Source organism: Clarias gariepinus, chromosome 19 (assembly GCF_024256425.1).
Source record: "Clarias gariepinus isolate MV-2021 ecotype Netherlands chromosome 19, CGAR_prim_01v2, whole genome shotgun sequence".
NCBI lineage: Eukaryota > Metazoa > Chordata > Actinopteri > Siluriformes > Clariidae > Clarias > Clarias gariepinus.
The window spans coordinates 14,207,687-14,224,784 of NC_071118.1; the positions used below are offsets into that span (position 1 = coordinate 14,207,687).

Here is a 17,098-nt window from a genome sequence, read left to right on the forward strand (position 1 = left end):
ACAGTGACGGGAATCAAGCCTGGCTAGGAATCGAACCCGGACCCTGGATGTGTAAGGCGACAATGCTAACCACTACACAACCATGCCGCCAGCCTTCATACAATACACATAATATTGTGTATTTGTTAGATTCTCTCTTAATCAAGTGTGTTATCCCCTAAATGTTCTTATGAATATAAATAATTATGCACTTTTTGTTTATCATTAAACTCAATACAGATATTGTAATTTTCTCTGTCCTCTTAGAATAAACAGAAGCTGAGGCATTTTGCGTACAGTGTATGTTTAGCGTTAGACAAAATGCCTCGGCATGTGCAGTGGGGATGTTGTGTCTGTGTACAGGCAAACCCTTTTTATTTATACAAAACAAATTTTCAAAATATCACTTTAAGCTTTTCTGAAAAGGTGGCAGCTATGCCACATACTCTATATTTTTAGAATAAAAAAAATATAGTACATTTGTCGTCTGACTTTATTTTAGATTTCTATTGTGCACCAGACTTAAAGCAATTGGTTAAATAAGGCAAATAGATACACTAGATAATCAACTAGATGTCATTTACCGTCCACCATGAAACTTTAAATGCTTTGAAAAAAGGAAATGGATCCTGTCAGGGATTGTGACACCTTTCTATTTTTAAGACTGTATTGAAAGCTAGATGGCAAGACAAATACACTCTTTCAGATTATTAGCCACTGCTAGACTTCAAAATCACAATCTTCCAATCAAAGTCAGACAGTTTTGTCTCACACAAGCACTTCAAAAGCTCTTTGGAAACTTTTCTCTTGGCCCTATGCTTAACAAAGTTCACTCTGCATGCCAGTTATTCAGTTATCTGTAATTAAACACCATAGGAAACTAAAATCAAGGACGCAGTGACAGCAGCAAGACTGCAGACTGGACCAACAAGATTTTAGACGTCATGGTGGATAGCAGGACTTGAATGGATAGATGGTGGCACAGTTTTAGAGTGGAAAAAAAAACCACTTTCTTACGGTGCTTTCACACTAGGTACTATTTTTCAGTAGTGTGCCCAGGCTGAACCTTTTCTGTGGGATAGTGGCTAGTGCAATTAGAAATAAATTCTATTCTGTAACTGTACACTATATAGTAAAGAAGGGTTAGAAAAACCTTGGTAATGGACATCACTGGGCATTAGTTTTAACTGTAAATCGATCATGTTATACTTGAGTCTGAACAGTTCTTGGCAGTCTAATTACATTCCAATCCAGTTGTAATACCATTCACAGTAGTTTAATCTACTAAATTTTCTGTTCACTTATTAAATGATGAATTATTTGTTCCCAAGTATCATCTGGAGCAGCTGTTGACTGAATAATCTATATTGTCTAAATGTCTATTATAAAGGTCAGCAATAGGTGGCAGTAAAAAGACATCATGTATTTCTCCTGGTGTTTGTGCTAAACTTTGGCTTTAGGATGCAAATGCTGTCACTAGGATCACACTTTAATGTCATATTGTTTGTACCCAGGATACAATTGTGTGATATTAATTGTTTTACTTTGTTTGTATTTCTAATAAGAATATCTAATAGATGCTCTGCACTTTTAAAATTAATTTGTCCTTAATCTTTATGCTTCAATGGACTAATAACACAAATAAATTACAAGTTACATCATTAGACTTTGGGTTTTAGGAGAAATAATAAAGGCTATGAGAAAAAAATATAATAAACTTGACTTTTTTTCATTGATGTCCCACAAAATTATCTTTTACAAAAGTTGTCATCAAAGTTGTCAACAAAGTTCTTAACCCGCTTAGACATGACAAGGAGGATGGCCAATTTGTTTAATGAGGGCCAGCACTACCTTAAAAACAATTTGGCTGAACAGTATTAGAACAATTTTCCGAGTACTGGTAGAGGCACAAACACGAGTTTAGGAGAACCTGACTGCAATGCCAAAAGGAAGCCTTAAAGCTTTGAAGCAAAACTTAAATAAACCAGCGAACAAAAGAAATGGCCAGATATAACGTGTCTTTAAAAACGTGCCACATTGTTCGTTTGTTCATGTGCATCAGATTAGAAGCGTGATCTGTTCAGATTAGTGTCAGATGTAGGTCACACTGAAAATACAATATGAACACAAAAAAAATCTAAAAAAAGGAATCTAAAAAAATCGGATTTGGTCAGTAAATCAGAGCCACTTTTGCTTGTAATGTAAAATTCGCCTCAGTGCTCTAAGGTTTATTTGAAAGACTGGCAGAATGGCAAAAATGTCTCAAGTACTCTCTATTTGTAAACAATCCTTCTAAAGGTACAGATGTAAGCCTTTGAAGTTGATGAGCAGCATTAGTTGCATATCTAAGGTCATTGCTGATATTTCTTTAATTCCTTCTTCACAAACCAGAGAGCTCCAGACTACCAAACTCCAGAATGTTCAGCTTTTATAAGCCTTCCTTATGATATAGTAACCTTGAGCTGGTAATTACATTCTTGATTATAATGGAAATAGGAAGGATCTACTTATTTTTCTTGTGTCAGTTGGGTGGTGGTAGGTGACTACATCCTGAAAATCTACAGTACATACATGCGGTTATTTGTTATATTTTATATTGATGAATGAAACATTAATGAAACATTAAGGTATGCACATTAAGAGGGTGCATTTTCTTTTTCTTATGCCTGTTTAGTCAGTTTTTGGCTTTGTCGTTGATTTCAGTTAAATTTCAATTAACTGCATCCATGTGCCTGTTTTAGACTAGGGAAGGCATTTAATTTTTGTAAGATTTGGTCTTAAATCCATGAATAGCAGGAAGGGGCAAAAAGCATATAAAACACAGCTGGCAGTTGATGCTCAAATAGATCATAAATTTGGCTCTTGAATTTAAAAGGAAATTTAACTATTTGAGCACCAGAATTCAACTTGTGATGAATAATGTAGGGTTTTGCCTTGTCCCAACAAAAAGGACATAAACGGATTTTTGAAAATATATTGAAAATCGATTCTTCTCTCAGTTGAATGATGGATATTTTTGTAAAGCTTTTTAAAGATAAATGTGTGTCCAGTGAATTTATGGAAATAAATTATTTATTTACTTAATCCAGAGAAAATATATTCAAACACACACACACATACACACACACACACACATATATATATATATATTAAAAAAAATCATAAAATATATTCAAATATATTCAAGTGGTCAGAGTTTTCTGTCAAAAACAGACAGAAAGACGTAAGATAGACTAATTATCTAATACGGATTCGGGTGATGTTACAGAGAAATGTGTAAAACTTCTTCACAATGATTTTCATACAGGATGTTGGAAATGTTAAAGCTTTATATTTTGATGTTACCAAATGCGGATCGTGTCTCATCACCACTTCACTTTCCTTTAATGATCAATAAAGTTTTATTTGTTAAATGATATGGTCTTAGGCAGCTCATGTGGTGCATCAATAGTAGTCAAGAAGTAAAATGTTTGATAAAATGAAGATGAAAGTAAGATAAAATTAATCAACACCTTCTGACCAGTCACAATGCAGAATTCAACATTACTGTTGTTGCTTTTTTCCAGTTTGTTTATTGACTATAATTCTTTACTTGGATGTATATAATTTATTTTGTGAGGCAAAAAAGGTGTTTGTCACACAAAATAGGATTTAAAGAAACTTTGCCAGGTTTAACTTCGGCATTTGCCTGAAGTTAAACCTGCGATGAAAATGAAATCAAAATGTTGAGTAGAATTGAAGTTATGAGCAATTATGTGCCAGATCACGTCACAGCGCTTTTTTGGATTAATATAGCGCTTTCTCCTTAAGGTGGGTGTGGCTAAACGCATAACTCAACAGAGCCAATTAATGTGCTAACTTACCTTGTATACAAAGAGTATTCGGATGACACAGAAACAACTGTAACCCACCTAAAAGGCGTCAAAATTCATAAGAAACAGAAATAAAAGCGTGACACAGGATGGCTTACTCCAAAAAAAAGGAAAGTAGACTATGAAAACTGAACCAAATGTTCGAACAGTGTCACAAAGATATCTACCCTCTACAAATGAGCACAGTTCCTCTTTATGTACTGGAATATGGTGGAATAGCTGTGTAGCAATTAATAAATAGAAATTAATAAAAAATTATATAAACATGTTTCACTGGATGTGCAATTACTGCATTCCAACTAGTATAGTAACATCACATGGATATAACACCACTTGATAAATAATTATTTGCTTGCAAAGCTATCCTTTTTTTTCTACACCACTATCCTGCTGTTTATGCTTTGCTGGAGTAGAAAATGCAAGTAGAGAAAATCACATCACTACAAAGTGTGTTCACTCTACAAAACTGGGGAACAGACATACATACATACATACATACCTCCATGTTTGTCTTTTCTAAAGACAAACATGAAGGTACGAGTGACGATATGAGTGACATACTGTATATGTCCTCAAATCAGTGATCTGTATAGTCTTATGGACATAACAAAATAACATGTTTTTATAATTTGCTCAGGGCTGACTTTGTCCAGTGTTTCAATTATTTTAAAAAGTTATTTACCGAACAGCCTGCAGTGTTTTACTTGCCTTTACCCCTCAGTAACAGATTGCAATAACACAACCCAGCAGATATGTTACTATAAAGAGATGAAGATATTAAACCAGCACCACACCTGAGCCTTCTCTGTAAGTGTGTGTTTAATTTTGTGCCATATTTTATGTGGAATATATATTGTCAAGATTGTTTAGATGTTGATGGCACAATTGCAGCCAATCTTTACCATTTAATATTTTGGTTTTGAGGTTCAATTCAATTCAATTTATTTATATAGTGTCTTGCACTTTTCATCATCGCAAAGCAGCCTTACACAATCAAAAGAAGTTATGAAAGTTTGTATGAAATGTGAATGTGTATGAATCAAAATGATAAGTTTGGCCCTGATGAGCAAGCCAAGGGTGACGGCAAAAGTGGCAAGGAAAAACTCCCTGAGATGGCAATAGGAAGAAATCTTGTGAGGAACCAAACTCAACAGGGAACCCATTCTCATTTGGCTGATAATGGATAGGAGGGATTGGACCATTTAGTTGTTGGAGGCCAAGGTAGACTTGTAAGAAATTCCAGTCCTAACCTATCGAGTGACTGCAGTCACAAGTCCTTAGAAAACAGCTGTCAACATCAGCCGAGGCCAGGACCATCTTTGTGGTAATGAAAAATCGTCCACAGTTACCACACTCAACCCAGACAGACCACATGGGGCATCCATGCAACAAGATCTCCAACCAGAAGCGGGGCACCAGGATGGATCAAACAGGTCCAGAGGGCAGAGGGGGTCTGGATCATTGAGCAGAATAGAAGGGGAGATAAATGTTGGGTGTGGTCACAGTCACACAATGTATATTTAGTGCAGAGTGCAAGCAGGAACTCCAGCAGGACTGACTATGACAGCATGGCTAAAAGGAAGAGCCAGAAGGAAACACAGACATGAGGGCTCCCTGAAATGTAAAGCAACCAATCACTTCACCGTCAACTTACCTAAATGATTGGGGAGAGGGAGCCATAACTAACCTCTCCAGAGTTGCATCAGTGTAGATTCGGCTGAGTGGAATGGGGGTATAATATCTGGAAATTGGTGTAATCTCTATCATTTCATAGCAGCTGTAATGGTGACTGTTTGCTCTCTGGACTATATAGGGATGACTTTTACTAGTGAGAAAAGAGACACAGACTACATAATTAAATATTATCACAACATAAATTTAAATTGAAAATGGAGCATTTTTGTATAGTTTCAATTAATTCATTTATAACACATATCATTTAATATATCATTACAAGTTGAGATGAACATGGACAAATAACTCTTGGGCAGTGATTTTGGAAGACAGTGGGGGAAGCACACCAGCAAGTCCGCATCTGAATGGAAGTGGACTTGTACTTCCGGCTTTGCTTTGCGCTCGGACGTTTCTTGCTTACTGCTCTGCGCTTTGCTTGCTTTGCTCCATATCTGTACTTTTCTTTGATTTTTACTTTAGCAGATCAGCACAGTGCTCAAACAAAACATTTTTGGCACAAACACTAAAATTAAAAACATTTTGTGATTGGACGAAAAGGGGACTTCTTCCTCCCACTGCCAGCAGCCTACATTTCAGAGACAGGAAAACACAGCTGCCTACTTCAAACAGACAAAAAAGAAAATGCCTTTCTCAATGTCAATCTACCTGCTGCATGACCTGCCAAACACCTTTACAAAGGATTGCAGTTCTTGAAACAAAGTTACTTGCTGGACTTCCAAAACATTTACATTTACATTTACATTTAGGCATTTGGCAGACGCTCTTATCCAGAGCGACTTACAAAAAGTGCTTTAATGTTTACAACATTGGATACATACTTACACTGGGTTAACTAAGTTAATAACTAAGTACCATTAGTCCAACAGGCAGAACAATCAGCAGACCATCATCATGGACCCCCTCAGCATATGAGTCTTATAAATCTAGCAGGTCTCAACAGTTTATACCAAGTGGAAAGGAACATGGCGAAACTGATCGACAGATTTATCGGTGGCACAAACAGGGAGCGAGACCCAAAGGCACTCGAGACATCAGATTGTCACAAGTATCTCACATTGCTGCAATAGCATCCTCTTCCCCAGATATGGCTATGACAAGACTTGCAAACACTGGTATTTTGCCACCCCCTATTCATCTTGAGAACAGATTTAAAGTGTTAATGAATGTGGGTGAGGAAAATGTGACTGGGTATGGATTGGATCAGCCAACAACTAATGTTGCTACCAACAGGCGCTCAAAGTTGAGCAGACAGCGGCATTCAGCTAAGAGCGAAACCGAGGTTAAGACTCTGATAATCGGGGACTCAACTATAAGAAACATTAGCAGCAGGACAACAACATCATGCTGCTTTCCTCAAGCAACCTTCTCTGATGTGAACAGGGAACTTTGGAACAATCTGACGGAGCACAGGACTGCAAACAGAATCATTATCCACGTGGGGGAAAATGATATTCGGAAAGAGCAGTCGGAACTCCTAAAGAAGGATTTCAGTGAACTCTTAGAAACACTTTAAAGACTTAAAGTTTAGTCATTCCTCAGTGGACCACTCCCAGCAAGGGGAACTAACATGTTCTCACGGTTACTTGGGCTGAACACATGGCTACAAAGAACCTGCAATTCAAAAGGAGTCAACTTCATCGACAACTTTAATCTTTTCTGGGGCCATAGACAACTGTTCAAACTGGATGGTCTCCACCCAAACAAACTTGGTGCAAGGGTGCTAAAGGAAAATATCTTTTGATATCTCCATCATCCTTCAGCAGAGTGTGAAAATCCTTTCAACCTGAAAGGCACATGTACGCCTGGACAAAGTATGAGTGACCACAGACAGTTCTTGAGTGATTATGTGGTTAAAGAATCCCACAAGGACATTGATAACCCACGCAGCCAAAACAACCACTGCTCATGGACATCCCGGCTCAGTCCTGCCCACAGAGCTCATCACGGACAGACTGTGACATACTACAACAGCTTCAAGATAACCTTCTGAAAGACAGCCAGGAAATTCAGGACAATATACTACAGCCACCGGAAACACCAGAACCAGAGCCCATCTCACCAGACACAGTATCCCTCTCTCCAGCTTCTCCACTTCTCAGCTTCTCACAGAAAATGGAGGAACTGGTGTATACTGGGACCCAACTCTTCCACTCTTTTGCTGCAAGCCCCCAGATGCCAACTAAAAAACAGCGGGGCCTATGGCCCCAGCTCGTCCTCCTCCTCCTGTGAGACCTCTTCGACCGCTGCCACAGCGCCAAGGCTCGACTCCCCTCCTCAATCTGGTCTAGGTAAAATATTGCAGCTAAATTCCAACAATTCTTCAAAGATGTGTGGGCCAAAATGCCTTCACAACGCTGTAACAAACTCATTGCAAGTTATCGAAAACACTTGATTGCAGTTGTTGCTGCTAAGGATGGCCCGACAAGTTATTGAGTTTAGGGTGCACTTTTTCACACAGGGCTATAAAGTTTTGGATTTTTTCCCCCCTTAATAATAAAAACCTTCATTTAAAAACTGCATAATGTGTTTACTTGTGTTATTTTTGACTAATATTTAAATTTGTTTATTGATCTGAAACAGTAAAGTGTGATGAACATGCAAAATAATAAGAAATCAGTAAGGGAGCAAAAACCTTTTCACACCACTGTATGTTGCCCAGAGAAAAAAAGAGAAAAAAGCAGTGGCCTAAAACCTATATGCTGTTATTATGTGCACAGAGTTTTAATTGGTTTCTGTGGGCAGCATCTGTACATGTGCATGTACACGCCCCCTGTAGTGACATCACACAGGGCAGATTTAGGGTTTGAATACAGCACTGCTGAATTTTCGGGTTATGGTTTGAATACAGCATTGAATTTCTTTTCTTTTTTTTTTACTGATTCCTCTCCTGACGTCTAATGATTTAAAATTTTGTGGTCGGTACTAATTTGATTATTTACCTCACATTGCTAAGACATTAGCTATTAAAATTACTGTAATTTATAAGAACATGAAAATAAATTTACAGCAAATTTTGCTGTATCGCCAATCTACATAAAGACATTGGAGGAATGGGACATATGTCAGATATTGAATGACAATGAGCTGAAGAAGTGCATAAAGAATGGTACCAATAATCAACTTTTCTTTACCAGGACCCATGACCAATGATGACAGACCCATGCCTTATTTTATCCTCAGAGGACTTACGTGATGAAGCCCTACAGTTAATATGGACTTACACATGAAGAGTTGGGATGAACTACTGGATATCTAGGTGGTGACGTGTGGGGAACGCCTATAGCATCCTTGCCGCTGACTGTATTTTTCTGATTAACGATGTATTTTTTTATTGTAAATACAGTATAAATAAAATTTTGATGTAACTTGTACAATGTGCTCTTATTCTAATTTGGTGAAACGTGATGTATAAATATTATTATAAAACTGTATTTGAATTTTGAACATGCTCCAATTTTATTCCTGGCGCTAATGATGCTAATCAATACGACAGAATGCACACCAAGGGAGGGAGCTGTAACCCATCTCTCCAGAGTTGCCTTGGTGTAGATTCGGCTGATTGGAATGGGGGGTGATTTTGAGGTAATAAAATATACAACATCTTTTAGTGATAAAACATAATTGGCTCCTTTTTTTTGTAAAACATGATTGACCTATATTGTTAACGCGCTGCAGTGACCACAAGTATGATTCTTGCGGTCTGTCATGCAGTAGGTACAAGCAGAAAACTCCATTTTTTACTGTCCAGTAAAATACATTACAGACTGTTTCAGCACATTCTATAGTGAACTGGCCAATTGGAGATTTATTCAGTGATTTTCCTGTATCTTCTAACTGACTAGAACCGAACTGGAAAAATATGCCTATGGGTCTATTATTTATTTTTAATGAAAAGAATTTAAAAACCAAGCATGCTAAATAAATTATTGGTTTTAAAGAATAAACAGAATTAATGAGGACATAGTACGTTCCTCAAGGATTTTCTTCAATTTCTGCTATATTAATTTATTATATCAGCCACACAATAATATATTCTCCATTTGTCAAAAAAACATGCATGCTCAATCAGATTGGGATTTAGGAAGTTTGAAGGAGGGATCAGCAGTCTTGGGCTATTTGATTGCTAGGCCGTGTGCATTGTGAGCTTTGGTACACTGGGTGTTCTGGTCCCTTCTGTTGTGACTAACATGTACTTTATTCAGCAATTTAAGCTGCATTGGCTTTTCTGTGGGATAGGACTGTAGCTGGGCTTTGGTCCCAAAAGGCATGAGTCTTCTTAGGGCTCATGATCCTGTCACCAGTTTACTGGTATATATTTGATAATCAGTGTTAATATGACCTATATTAATAAGTCCTCTAATGAGTCCTCTAGGTTAAAGAACTACGGAAAAAGTAAAACTAGGCACATACTGTCAGGTACATTATTATTAGCACCACTGATGAATGAAGTAGTCTCTGTGGCCAATTAACTGGAAGTTACTTAAGATTTCTTAAACTCTCATGCTGTAAACCTAAAATAAAAAAAAAATAGCAACAGCTAATTTTCAGGTGTGCCATAAGTTTCACACACACACGCACACACGCACGCACGCACGCACGCACGCACACAAACACACACACACACATTGAATATATTATACATTTACAGGTGCATCACAATAAATTAGAATATTATAGAAAGTTGATTAAAGTAAGTTGTATATTTTGTGATTTATCACACATACTGATATACTTCAGTGTTTATTTCTTTTAATTTTCATAATTAAGGCTTCCAGTTAATAAAAAACCTAAGATCCAATAACTAAAATTTTAATATTGCTTAAGACCAATTAAAAGAAAAAGATTTTTAACACAGAAATGATGAACTACTGAAAAGTAGGAACATGTATATCTATCTGACCATTTTGATTCATACACATTCACATTCCATACAAACTTAAATAATTCTTTTGATTGTGTAAAGCTGCTTTGCGACAAAGGCAACTGTTAAAAGTGTTATACAAATAAAATTGAATTGAACTAAATAACAATTAATACTTAGTCTGGGCTCCCTTTGCATGAATTACGGCAGCAATATGGAGTGGCACTCCAGCTGCAGGCCACTACTTGTGAATCTCCCCCAAGTTCTTGAATGGGCTTTGTTTCACAATCCTCTCAAAGCTGCAGCTATCCCTGTTGCTTGTGCAACTTTTTCTAACATATTTATATATTTACCTTCCTTTCAACTTTCCATTAATGTCCTCGGATGCAGCATTCTGTGAACAGCCAGCTTCTTTAGCAATGACCTTTTGTGTCTTAACATCAATGTTCAGAGTGATTTGGACTGAGAGAGCATTTAAAGGCTCATGAAATCTTTGTAGGTGTTTTGAGTTTATTAGCTGATTAGAGTGTGACACCATGAGTCTCTGATCTTGATCTTTTTCACAATATTCTAATTTTCTGAGATACTGAATTTTGAGTTTTTATTAGCTGTAAGCCATAATAATCAAAATTAAAAGAAATCGACACTTGAAATATATCACTCTGTGTGTAATGAATCTATATAAAATATGAGTTTCACTTTTTAAATCGAATTACTAAAATAAATTAACTTTTCGATGACATTCTAATTTATCTAGATTTACCCGTATATAGAAAGTATACCTTTCTTGCAGTATAACTAAGTATAACTAATTTCAGGCAAGTTTTGTATTTTTAGATAATAGTATTGCGTTTCTTGGTGTTTTTTCCTCTCTCTGCTGAGCTTCATACAATCTGTAAGCTGAGATGAGATTTTTTTTTTTTCTGCTTTCTGCTTTGGAGATTTTACATCATATTGTGACAACTAGACACTGCTGGGTTTCCTCTCCACTTTGATCTGTCTTAGGGGGCTTTTTGCTCCCCTGGTGAGATTTCATGTAAGTTTCACCTTTCACCTCCCACAGCATATGGCACCTTCTCTCCATGGTTTAACCAGTAATGAAAGAGAATCTTAGGAGGCGGATAGGAAAGTGGCACATCACATGTCACACATAGCCTGGGTTTTTTACTTATATCTTACTGCTAATTCACACTACTGCTGTCACACATCATTTCATTTCATGCTTTATGTTTCACTCTGCTGCTGTCATACCTACGTGCCATATGCCCCCCTTTTTAAATACACTTCTTAGCACCTTCTGCAAATTCTGTATAATTCATATATATTTTTATTTTTGTTATTTTATTGTAACTTGTAAATCTGAAAATTTGTGGATTTTTACATTTTATCTAAAATGTTAAATTTTACATTTTTAATTGCAGTAAAATATTACTATCTTCTTAGTATCTATCTATCTATCTATCTATCTATCTATCTATCTATCTATCTATCTATCTATCTATCTTTGGTATATTGGAAATCTTTGATGCCATATTTGTCAAGGGCTGTTTCACTCCTTTTTTTTTTTTCAAAGATTTACTTAAGTTCCTTAGAACTCCATCTTAAAATCCCATATCCTCTTAGAGAAAAGAGTTTTTTCAAGGGGTCTTTCATAGTTAAGGCATTCTCTGATATAGTGGTTAAATGGTTTTTCAATAGCTGAGTGTTTACTTCTTTAAAAAATTCGCTTTGATAAAACTTTTAATAGTTAAGATTTAAGTTTTCTCTACTTCTTTAGAACTATCTATGATACACTGTTACATAAAAAAAAACTTTCTTTACTTGGTCCTTTAATAGTTGAATGTTCTTTCCTTCCTTAGACTCTCTGACACACTATTAGTGAAAAACATTTTCCTGTTAACCCTTTGATAGTTCGTTTTCTTTGACAAAACAGTATATGATGCTTTATATTCTTATACTTATTAAACCCATTGGGATGGATTCTAGATAAAAGTATTTTGTTTGAAGACTGTGAATTGAACAGCGGCATGTAATTTAATTATGCTCATGTGATAAACATAATACTATTATTGCAATGGTTTCTGTTACCATGAATCCTGTTTACTACAGGTTGCTCAATTTTAAAAGACCTTTTTTAACAGATTTTTTCATTGTTGATGTTCTGAAAACTCACACATCCCACCTACAAGTCTTTATGCAAGCTGCATGCATCACATCACCTCACAAACCAGAGTGGAGCACATCTGTGTTGATGAGAATGTCTGCACCCACAATTCTGACCACAAACAACACAGTTTCCTTCAGTGTCTACTCTGCCTCATCTTTAAAGTTGTACTTTTACTGCGCATTATCCAGTCTGCATTTCTGCATTCAGAGTACACCATGTATTTCCAACAGCGGTCTCTTGTTTTGCTTCTCACCTTGTTTCAAGCAACAGGTAAAGTCCTTCTGTTTAATATTAATGGAGATCATTAAATTCTGTCGATAGATCCATTCTGTCTTTTTAAAACCACTTATTCTCCTTAAAGCTGGCTCAGGTAGTTTTATCGTAGGAGGCCGGGAAGTCAAAAAACCCAAACCATGGATGGTGTCAGTCCAGGTCCACAATTCGCACAGATGTGGAGGAACTCTTATTCATCAGCAGTGGGTTTTGACAGCTGCACACTGCAAAACGTATGCAATCTAAAGATTCAAAATGTTTTATTCTGTGCTAACATTTTTACATCATTTAGTCATCATTTAGAAAACTATAATTTAGAATGTACATGCTTCAAATTCTTAAATATGAGCCATTGAGCAAATAAATGATTACAAACCTGGACATTTTGTAATGTAGCAAATATTTACCCAAATATTTGGGAAATTAACCCTAATGGAAATTATGAATTTTCTGCAAACCCCAGCCTGGATTACCTAAAGTTCTTTTTATTTTTCACATATAATGTAGGACATTTATTCCCTATGCCAGCAACATAAATGTGTAACTCACACACTTATAAATGCTTATGTTATGCACGGAAATCTAAGTTTAAAATTTTTTTTTAGCATATTTTTGTATTTTTTTACCAAAAATCTAAATCACTCAAAAAGAAACAAAGATAGGTAGAAAGAGACAAATCTTTTTTATTGCTTTAATTATTTTAATTGTTTAACTTCTTAGTGCAGATTTATATAGCTAAAAAAAATACATTTGGTTTCTTTGAATTTTACTTTCCATAACATCAAAGTTTATTACATTTATTGGTTACATTTATTATGTACACTCACTGGCCACATTATTAGGTACATCTTGCTAGTGCTGGGTTGAATCACTTTTGCCTTCAGAATTCCTTAAATTCTTTAAAGCATGGATTAGAGTCCATATTGCATTACATCATATTGCACATAGCATCATGCAGTTGCTTTAGGTTTGTTGGCTGCTCTCATATAATACAGATCTCCTATTTTATTATATTCCAAAGGTACTCTATTGGATTGAGATCTGCTGACTGTGTAGGCCATTTGAGTACAATGTACACATTGTCATGTCAAAAAAACAGTTTGAGAGGATTTAAGCTTTGCAACATGGTATGTTATCCTGTGATTATAAAGGGATGGACATGGCCAGATGCTCAGTTTGAACTTCAGCAGAATATCTTGATTATGTCTACATGCCTAAATGCATTAAATTGCTGCTATGTGATTGGTTGGTTACATATTTGCGTTAAGGAGCAATTGAACAGGTGTACCTAATGAATTGACCACTGGGCACATACATTTAAAATGAATTAATTAAAAAAAAGGCTTTTTGTAAATCAAGCAACACAACAAGTGGACAAATTGGGAATCATAGGTTTAGCAGATTTGTTCAGGGAGGGAATTACATTATGCGTAGTTTGACCTCTTTGTCTCTGTGTCTCCAGTTCTGAACCGATGACAGTGCTTGTAGGGGTTCATTCGCTGACAAAGGACAAACATGCAGAACGAGTCAAAGTCCAGAGCTTTCATAGCCCTACAACATTTAATATTAAAACTAAAGTGGATGACATCATGCTCATGAAGGTAAAGAACATTATTGCAAAGAACAAATTGCCAAAAACTCTGTAAGACATAAAGTGAGATAACTATGATATTATTTCTAGCTCCAAAACAAAGTCCACCTTAAGAAGAACAAAGTGGAAGTGGTGAAGATTCCTAAATCTGGTAAAGATGTCCCGGCAGGGACAAAATGTGAAGTGAGGGGGTGGGGAAGCATTAAAGAAAAGGGTTCTGCTCCTTCTGACACCCTGCAAGAGGTGGAGGTGACGGTGGTGGACAGGGACCTGTGCAGCTGCTACTACAACAGCAATCCTGTCATAACTGTTGACATGCTGTGTGCAGGAAACAAACTAGGGAATAAAGATGCATGCTTGGTAAGTCAAGTCATTTCACAATTAGAGGTTTATTTAAGATCAATCAAAATGCACAAACAAGAATAACCCTCAGATGAATTAGTTTTTGTCTAAAATATATTCACTTATGCCCGAACTTAAGTAAAAAACAAACTTGACAGAATTAATTTCATATAAAAAAATGTCTCTGTAAATGAGCTCTTACTATAGACACAATAAGGTAGCAAAAGCTATAACATTTTCATTCGTCCACTCCCATGGGCAGTCAATTTAAGGGACTTTTTGTATTTAGGAAAATAAACCATGCAAATTAATGTTTTTATTTGTTATATTTTACGAAGACAATGTCTAAAGTATCTGGATATGTATATAAATAATGTATCCATAACATAGTTATATAAAACTGGATTAATTGATGGACAATGTTATTAGATAAAAAATAGACAATACTATGTTGAAAAAAATAATAGCTTTAGTTTATGGGCAGGCTTTGATTTAAAGTCTTTAATTTTATATAAATTGCTATGTGTCATGCAGAGAAATTAATTGTCTCATTTTTTTCAGGGGGATTCTGGTGGACCACTGGAATGTAAGAAAAGTATTGTGGCTTTAGTGTCGGGAGGAAGTGGTTGTGGTAATCCCAAGAAACCTGGTGTCTACACACTTCTTTCCAAGAGACACATTTCCTGGATCAATAACATACTTAAAAAGCAATCCAATTTCACTGAGGTTTAAAAACAAACTGTTATTAATGCTTGTAAACATATGGCATCACATAAATTGGCACATATTACTTTGTTTATTTATACAGTATATATACAGTATATACTTATATATGCCTACGTACTTGATACCAACAACCAATAGAACTGTTTTTGCTAAAACATAAGTTTTATTGGTAAGAATACAAAATAATAAAGATTATTATATTCATTTCCAATTAAATGTAATGTCATCGAAGGTACAGTATTTAAACAGACAAAGTATAAAACAGATAATAGTCATTCTCTCACTAGCTGCTTTTTCTTCCTGTTGAATAAAAAAAAATCCCGTCAACTTTTTAAGCAATTACAGAAGACTTGATACAAATGATTACACATGTTGACATAGACGTCACTGTGCATGAGCCGTTTCTATAGAAACAAAAAATAAATAAATATGTGAGCTGAACCACTGTCTAAAAATCTGTTATTTTCCTATTGAGTTTATAAGATACTTTAGCTCAGTTTGTGAGGCGTAACAGGTTTGTTTGTTGCAAGTTTACACTTTGATGCATTCTGACAATGGGTTCACTAAAATGTCTGCTTAGACTCAAACACAACAAGCGCACAAACCTCCTGCTGACAGCACATGGCCAATTTCAGACACCCACTGAGCAGCTGAGAACATGAGCAGCCTAAAAATTCTGAAAGATTCTTCCACTGGGCTCGAAGTAACACATGAAAATGACTCAAATGCTTATTTCTTTAAAAAGGATTTTGTGACAGCTTCGTGGCAGTTTGAAATGTGTTTGCTTATGTTTAGTGAACTTAACTTTCTTACAAAAATGTCACTGTCAGTAAATGAATATATTGAAATATGAATGTAGTTTGTGTTAATAAATGTGAGCATCATGTTTGTTAATCCTCATTCAATTCAGTTTACAATATACTTTTAGAAAACATGCAAAAAAAAGCTATATTTAAAATTGTATTGCAGCATAAACAGTTATAATTGCAAATTTAATGTTAAAATATGATATGTCAATGCACTGAGGTGAGGCATGATACAACTGCAGACCTTCAATTAATATTCTGACATTTGAATTGCAAACAGAAAAAAGAGAAGTAATATGGCTAGTATACATGCAAAATACTAAAAGTAATTTATGATAAAGAAACAAGAAGAAAGATGTAAGGCAAACTCAACAAAAATAAATAAATAAATTTATATATATATATATATATTGTATCTATATCTATATCTGTATATATATATATATATATATATATATATATATATATATATATATATATATATACTGTATATATATGTATTTTAGTACTTTAGCTCAATATAGGTTTTTTGGTTTGTTTTGTTACACATGAGATTTTCTTTAAAAGTGGAAAATCACAATTTCCAACTGGTCTTTCCTCCCTATATATCCTACTCAAATGGATTTCAGAGAATGAAGTAAGTTAGAAATAAAATCTTTTCTCATATATAAATATAGTGCAATTTCCTATATTTATTTAGGAAGGACTTTAGGATTTATATGATAAATCACAACTTTGTGTGCATGTTCTATTAAAAGCATCTTAATTTTAAAAGTCAGCAATAAT

General features: G+C 35.3%; 1 protein-coding gene across 1 annotated transcript; it reads left to right on the plus strand.

The window, feature by feature from the left end:
• The first annotated feature begins 12,684 nt into the window (after positions 1-12,684).
• gzma (granzyme A) lies at positions 12,685-16,393 on the plus strand. Its single transcript, XM_053478886.1, has 5 exons — positions 12,685-12,844; positions 12,936-13,080; positions 14,310-14,448; positions 14,529-14,798; positions 15,342-16,393. The coding sequence occupies exons 1-5, from the start codon at positions 12,790-12,792 to the stop codon at positions 15,510-15,512; spliced, it is 780 nt and encodes a 259-aa protein (XP_053334861.1). The 5' UTR covers positions 12,685-12,789; the 3' UTR covers positions 15,513-16,393.
• The last annotated feature ends 705 nt before the right edge of the window (positions 16,394-17,098 follow it).

Bases quoted from the DNA above. Each gene is read 5' to 3' on its own strand.
- gzma (XM_053478886.1), top strand. From the start codon at position 12,790: ATGTATTTCCAACAGCGGTCTCTTGTTTTGCTTCTCACCTTGTTTCAA. The intron at 14,449-14,528 runs GTAAAGAACATT...TATTATTTCTAG, and splicing joins ATGACATCATGCTCATGAAG to CTCCAAAACAAAGTCCACCT. The intron at 14,799-15,341 runs GTAAGTCAAGTC...CATTTTTTTCAG, and splicing joins GGAATAAAGATGCATGCTTG to GGGGATTCTGGTGGACCACT.